This window comes from Arachis stenosperma, chromosome 8, assembly GCF_014773155.1.
Source record: "Arachis stenosperma cultivar V10309 chromosome 8, arast.V10309.gnm1.PFL2, whole genome shotgun sequence".
Classification (NCBI taxonomy): Eukaryota; Viridiplantae; Streptophyta; class Magnoliopsida; order Fabales; family Fabaceae; genus Arachis; species Arachis stenosperma.
In genome coordinates, this window is record NC_080384.1 from 36,025,449 (window position 1) to 36,033,253 (window position 7,805).

The 7,805-nt window shown below is 34.6% G+C and overlaps 1 protein-coding gene across 2 annotated transcripts; it reads right to left on the bottom strand.

The window, feature by feature from the left end:
* Window positions 1–628: 628 nt before the first annotated feature.
* Window positions 629–6,228, bottom strand: LOC130944824 (phosphoenolpyruvate carboxylase 2). 2 transcript variants are annotated; one of them, XM_057873370.1, is made up of 11 exons: window positions 6,030–6,228; window positions 5,632–5,861; window positions 4,595–4,989; window positions 4,395–4,479; window positions 3,985–4,207; window positions 3,686–3,789; window positions 3,497–3,584; window positions 3,172–3,326; window positions 1,868–2,866; window positions 1,248–1,634; window positions 629–1,129 (listed from the first exon to the last, which is right to left on the bottom strand). In XM_057873370.1, exons 2-11 carry the CDS (start codon window positions 5,803–5,805, stop codon window positions 833–835), a joined length of 2,907 nt encoding a protein of 968 aa, XP_057729353.1. In that variant the 5' UTR covers window positions 5,806–5,861; window positions 6,030–6,228; the 3' UTR covers window positions 629–832. The 2 variants fall into 2 exon arrangements, with proteins under 2 accessions (XP_057729353.1, XP_057729354.1); XM_057873371.1 differs by having other exon boundaries at window positions 6,067–6,219.
* Window positions 6,229–7,805: the final 1,577 nt, after the last annotated feature.

Sequence of the window (7,805 nt, forward strand, 5' to 3'; positions counted from 1 at the left end):
TGTAGTATCTAATGGTTTTCAAGTTATCATCAAGAGTGGTGGAAAATGAATCATTTGATGATGTTATGGCTATGGTATAAAGGAGAAGGAAGAAGAGCATAAGGGTGCTTAATGTGGCTAAGACCTTGGTTTCAGTTTTTTGGGTTTATATTTTGACTAAATGGTAATGTGAAAATATGAAAATGTTAAGATTATTACGGTAGTGTCACGTATGCAAAACGTATGCAGGATAAAAAAAAGGAAAAAGAAATGGCTTTAATTAAATGTGATTTTGAGAAAGAAAAAACAAATGTGTAATGATACATGCATAAATCAGTAAATTAAACTATTAGCAGAAATTCTTACAAGGGTCATTGTGGTAATGTTACTTATCTTTAGTGAATCTTTTAATTAATCTTGTAAATAAAATATATTTCTAAATTCTAACCCTGTCTAGAGGTTTTCGGATTAAAAGATATTTTTTTTCCTATAGACTCGAATTACAAACCTTTGCTCTCCTAAATATTTCTTCTTTAATTGACTTTATCAACAGACTCTAACATAGATAGCAATGCCTTAATTGGAATCCCAAGTTCACAAATCATGAGGGTAATGTAACATTTTTCTAACCAGTATTAAAAACATGAAATAAAATAAAATAAAAACAAAATTTTTATATAACCAAATATGCCATCATAAAGGATCAAAGTCTTATTATATAAATAACAATAGTATTAGCAACACAGTCATATGATGCTGATCTAAATATCCAGCAGACATCATAGAATAGGTTATACAATGTTTACATATCCACTGACATAACAAAAAAAAAATGCCAATTTTTTTCAGCTTCTTAACCTGTGTTTTGCATGCCAGCAGCAATACCCTTCATTGTCAAGATAAGTGTGTCCTCCAAACCAGGAGCATACTCACTTTTTGGGTTGAGTTTAACAAGTTCTGCAGCTGGCTTGCTTGATTCCATGAATTCCTTTGACAAATGTGGCCTCAACTTGACATGGTAGTCGGGGTCGCGGATTCTCTTCAACGTGTAGGCTTGTAACACATTCAGGGTTGTGATGTATGAATCGCGGAGACGAAGCCTTTGCTTCAAGTAGGGGTCACCTTCAAGAAGATCCCTGTGCCCAGCAACCTACAATATACACAAAAGATGTTGAAGTACAAAGTTTGGCAAGTTAAAGTGCCATGATAAGTTTCTTTCAAATTGATAGATATAATTTATCTCGATGTTACAGCAAGTAATGAATTACCTGAAGGAGAAAACTCTTGGTTTCTTCATATTTAGTCCTCAAGCGCTCTCCGAATGGCAACAGCTCTTCTGACACTAGGAGTTTGTCGTACAGGGAAGCGATCCCCGGGTCTCCCTTGGCGAACACCATCTCGATCAAGTCCAGGGTGACCCTGAAGAAAGGCCACTGATTGTACATATCTTGAAGCATTAGGAGATTCTTTGGATCCTTCTCAATTGCATGCTTAAATGCAGAACCAAAGCCAAGCCACACTGGCAAATGAAACCTTGTTTGTGTCCAAGCAAAAATCCATGGAATAGCACGCAGTGATTCGATTCCTCCACTTGGCTTTCTCTTTGATGGACGACTTCCAATGTTCATTCGTCCATACTCCAACTCAGGGGTAGCCTGCAGATCACAATAATAATCATAAATAAAGAAAAGTAATGCTTAATATCAAATTATTTGAAAAACTATAAAACTAATGTTACATAAGCATTTGTTATGAACATTATCAATGAAATCTCAGCAAGTTTTTACTTAATGAAGAATACCACCTAAATTGCTATATATTTTCTTCCAAGGCTATCATCTTCTATATCTAGGTTAATAAATCAAGATTGAGTGTAGATAATACTTACACATCGGAAGTATTCAACAAAACGGGGTTCCTGGAAAACAATGGAGCGATACTCCTTCGTTGCAATGACAGCCATCTCATCTAGCAGCACTCGCCATTCCGGTTTGGGTGACACGGGAGGGTGCATTCCGTGCTCAAGTGTAGCAGCAGTGAATCGCTGGAGAGTTCTAAAGCACAAGTGCTCCTCTCCAAAGGATTGTTCAATAACTTCACCTTGAACTGTCACCCGAAGTGAGCCATGAATGGTTTCTGGTGGCTGAGATAATATAGCAAGGTGAGTGGGGCCGCCTCCTCTTCCAACAGTCCCTCCTCTGCCATGGAACATTGTCAGCTTAACACCGAAATCCTTCGCAACCTTTATGAGCTCCTCTTGAGCCTTATACAGCGCCCAAGCCGCAGAAAGACGACCGGCATCTTTTCCTGAGTCTGAGTATCCTATCATAACTTCTTGCTTCCCATTGATTCGGTTTCTGTACCAATCAATAGAGAAAAGCCGCGCCACTGCAGCAGGAGCAGACTCAAGATCAGCAAGCTTTTCAAACAATGGCACAACCCTTAGCGGTTGCTTCACATGGCATTCCCGTTGTAAGAGCTCAACAGCAAGCACATCAGACGGTGCTGTTGCCATTGAGATTATGTAGGCACCAAAGTTGTCTGAGGGAAGTTCTGCAATGACATGGAAGGTTTCCAGAACATCGGCGATCTCTTCTGTTTTGGGAAGATCAGGGCCGAACAGAGGGCGCTTTCCACTGAGCTCTGACAGAAGCCATTCCTGCCTGCGTTCCTCAGACCACTCTCGGTATGATCCAATCTCCAAGTGTTTGGTAATGGCATCCATGACATCAGTGTGCCGGTCTGACTCTTGACGAATGTCGAGTCTTACCATTGAGAGTCCAAATGTGGAAACTTGCCGCAAGAAATCAAGAAGGCTACCATCTGCTATTGGTCGGTCACCACATGCGCAGAGTGATCTATAGCAGAGTTCAAGGGGCTCCAGGAACTGCAAGAAATGAATTGGAGTCAAATAGTGTTTTAACATATATTGCCATGCATTTTGTATTGTCCTTTGTGAATCATGGATTTACTACTCTGAATGAAATAAAAAACATAAGAAATCAAGTTTAAGGAGCAACATAAATATTTACTGCTCCAAAACCACCGTGGATAAACCTAAAGGATATGTATGATATAGGTAATTATAAGTGTTCACAAAAATTAGAAAGTACCACGGTAAAGAAGGAACTCAGTATGTGACTACAAACCATAAGGTGATTGCAGTTTATAGGGCTGTTCTGAGGACAATACCTGCTCAACATTTGTGAAGGTTGTCTCTTCGGGGATGTCAGAGGTTCCATTGGCTAATAACTGGCGAGCACGTTCGCGTGTATTGTATAGTTTGTCCCTCACATCACCAAGAATAACACGATATGGCTCATTTGGAGGAATCTGCTTCCAAAATTCTGAAGGAATGAAGAAATTATTACAATGAATGACATTCAAGAGCAACTGAATTTTACTTGCCAAGTATTCAACTCTAAATGAATCAATAGGTGTGAACAGTTCAGTTTTTGTAGATTCCAATGAAGATTTCAATAGTTCATTATGCAGTTCAGAGAAAAGTAGAACATACCAATGTAATGTTTTGCATCTCTCCTTGAGGACACATGGAGTTCATCAGCACGAACACGAAGCTCATCATTGCAGCGCCACATAGACAACTAAAAATGCAGATAGAATCAATAATTTAAGAATCATGCTTTTAATGCTTTCACAAAATTACATACCAAATACATTGTTATAATAGCAGCATATTTGATACCTCAAACATGAGATCTTCTATCTGAGAGAAGTATAAATTAGCAGCCATCATTCTAGCCAGCAAACACACATCCCTTGTGACTTCAGGGGTTACCCTAGGGTTACCTGTAATGGACATTATACATATGAAGCTGAGAATCAAAACTCAAAAGAAAAACAAACAAAGAAATAGCGAAGCATCATGGATGAGGTGAAGATATTTTAAATCCATGCCACATGAATACTTTGAAGATAATTAAGTTTGAGATTTAACGAGAAATAAGTTTGTGTGCTAATTTTTGGGGAAAAAAAGTAAGGTACCATCACGATCTCCTCCCATCCAAGAAGAGAATTGAATAAGAGGGGCATTGTATGGGACACGCTCATTTATTCCGATGTTCTTCAGAGCTGTGTCAACACGGCGCAAAAACTTTGGTACACCTTTCCATATTGTCTCATGAAAGTAGCTCATTCCTGCCCTCATCTCATCTTGTGGTGTTGGAGGACTCCTTCGAATTTCATCTGTGCGAAATGCAGCTTGAATCTGCATGAGAGAAACATCTTTAGAGCCATTGCTTTACCATAAACATAGCCACATATATGTAACCACAAATTTGAAACCATAAAATTTACTGACATATCAAAGGGAAATGGTAATAGAAATCATACACAGCTGAATAAATAAGAAAAGAAACCCAAATGCATAACAGTACACAGAATCAAGAATGCACCTCTCTTTGGAGAGCCTCATCAAGTTCCTGCTTATCATCCGGTGTTATGTCTTTCGCATACAACTGTGTCAGACAGTTCCTTATCCTGAAAAAAGAGGACAATGATTACCAATGAGATCAATGATTTCCAGATTCTGGTGAATTGAAACGATAAATTCGCAGTTAATGGACTATAATTATTCCCGAGTCCAGTGACAAACCTTCCATGCTTTTGCAGCAGAGATCGACGAATGGACTGAGTGGGATGAGCAGTTAGGACCAAATCTACAGTTTGGTTCTTCAAAGCATCAAACACTTCCTGTGGGGACTTCTTCAGTTCAGTCACAAGCCTCTTGAAGGTTTCTTCAATGTCAGATTCAGTGATGGCAGAGTTCTCATCAGCAAAATCGCCCTTCTTTAATAGCTTAATCCTTCTTCGGTAAGCAATTTGGACTTCTTCTGCCAAGTTAGCCAAATTAAGCATGTGGGAAAATGATTTGGCAATGACAATAGAATCCCCAGCATCAAGACCAGTTAGCATATTCCCAAGTTCCTCCAACTTCTCAGTCTTATGCTTCCCTTCATACTCAGCTGAAAGCTCATAACAATCTTGAACCTATTAAGCATCAAATTGTTGAAACTATAAGCCACAACAGGAAAATAACAAAGAAAGAAAAAATTACAAAACAAAGCGGAATATTTGGTTCCTCTTTTTGAGTCAGTGCCAATCCTTAGTATGTAACATGTTTGAGAGTACTTGTGCATATTAAACTTCTCCCCTCTTTTCTAGAGTCAATAGATCAAAATATTACCAGGAAAGAAAAAAAGGAGCAGATTTTGTGCATCATATCAAAGTGGAAATGAATTTATTTACTTAAGAGTTTGCATTTACTTATGGCTCTAAAACAAAAATCAAAAAGAGTAAAGGCCACTGGTTCTAGATTAACGTTTCTGTTGCATTCCAATTGCTACAATTGAAGAAAAATTACGAGTAAATGCAGCTGAAACATTGAAGTACTACCATGATAGTGACACAGAGCAAAAATCTACAGAGTAATTTGTAAACTGTATAGTCAACTAAAGATTGGAAAAGTGAAAATTTCTCAAATCCAGGGGACACACTACCATACAAATCCAAAGGGAAACGTCCAAACACCAACAAGGATTAATCTTTCCATGAAGTTCGAAATGGGGTTTAAGAAATCAGCTAAAATTAAACCAAAAGTAAAGTCCTTGATAGAAAATTGAGGTGAATTACCGTTTGCCTGATATCTTCACCATGCAAATCCTGAAGAATGTCAAGGAATCGATCAAGCAACAAAGCATCATACTCAACAAGCTTGTCATCATCAGAAACCTTCCTTGGTGCCAGCAACCTCAGCTGAGCATCAATTGAAGCCATCTTCTCAATGTTCCTACTAGTAGCTGCCATCTTAGTCCTTCCTCACAAAAAACTATGTGCGTTTGTTTGTTCTCCTATTTTTATATCTGTATTATAACAACAATTCAATTCATGCAAATAAATATATGTATGACCCCACAAAGCTTCACAACAATCTATTTCTTGTTACTGTATAACAGTGACCTCAGAAAATTAATCTATTAAAAGAAAAAAGAATACTACAGAGAGCGAGAGAGATTAATCCCGTGACACACCGTAGATGAAAGATGTTGTTGCTAGAAGGGTGCTTACGATGTGGGCACGAGAAAGTGCATAGAAAAGAAAAGAAGAAGAAGCTGATAGAGTTATTAGTAACTGAAAGAAACTCCTATTATCACGGAAAGACACACACAGAAGAGGAGAGTGTGCTTGGAAACGGCATGTGAAACTAATAAGAAAGCTCGTGTCTCGCCGTCTATTTATAGAGACTAAAATCACTTATATTCAAAATTAAACATTTACGACTTCGGATTCGAAACTGTTGAAGTGAATTAGTGAGTTAACTACTAAACTAATCTAATTTAGTTAAAAAATTATTTTTTATATTAATTATATAAATAATTATTTAAAAATTTAAATTAATTGAATGACAGTATAAAATATTTTAAACAATTAATTCATCAAAATTAAACTCTTTGCTAAATCACATCCGTTGAGATGTTTGTAATAAATATTTTAATTTCTTTATAAATATATTATAAATGAATTGAAAAATTTTAGTTCAAATAAATTTTTTGTCTTCATAAAATATTTATTTGTTATTTTTGTTAAAATTTTCTTTTGATTTTGATCAAATATAATTTAAAATTTTTCTAGTTTAGTCTTTTACTACTAATTTGTTTCGTTAAATGTTGATGAAACATATTAAATCCTATGTGACAAACTGAAATACTAATATGACAAAATATTAGTCAGTATTTAATTTGTTTGGAAATAAATACCAACATATATAAGTCTTTTTAAAGTTAAACCAAAATGGAAAAATAAAAAAATAGAGATTAAAACTTTTTTAAGCCAACAATTTTTCAAAGTAAATATTTTTTTAAAAAATAAAATTTTTGTTTTGGATTAAAATATTTGTTAGTTAAATCTATATTTTAAATGGATGGAATATTATTTTAATATTGATACGCTAACTGAAAATTAACGAGTTTCTTCCAGGTCAAACTAGTACTACTGATTGATATTGGCATTCTTGTTTCTATTTATATTCCAAATTGAAATGTGGCTACAATATTTTCCATTTGGAAAATTATTTTTGTCGAGACATATTTAAGACCGTAACACTTACGTACAATACGGCCACGTCTTAACAAAATACAACAATGGAATCATTGACTAAGAAATTTTTTTTATTCCATACATTAAAAAAGAAGAGAAACAAAAGTTGAGTGCTTAAACCTCAAGCACAAGCCAAATTGGAATATATTTGCCATTTTCTTTTGTACTCGGGAATAGAATTCAGAATATTGTGTTGTGACTTTTTAATTTCTTTTCTTTTCTTTTTTAATTGGAATATTATTTGAGTTTAATTAAAGAGTTAATTTTTTAAGTTAATATCAGTTAATTTTTTAAAATTATTTTTATATTCTAAATTTTAAATCTTAAATTCTAAATTTTTTTATATCCTAATTCTAAATGTTAAATACTCCAAAAATAAGGGTTAAAAATAATATTTGAAAATTAATTTCATAATAAAAATCAATTAATACCAACTAATTAAAAATTAATTTTTATGTATTTACAAGTTTCTAAAAACCGAACCGGTCATTAAACCGTTCTAACAATTGATTTATTAGTTTATAAATCTAATCGGTTCAACTATGGTTGAACCGAAAAACCATTTTATAATAAAATAACAAATAAAATATAAATAAATACTCTAAAACATAATTATAGTCTAATATAAAATTTAAAATATTATCTAAATTAAAAGTACTACATAAACCAAAATGTTATGATCTCTTTCAAATACAAATTCAAAAATCAAA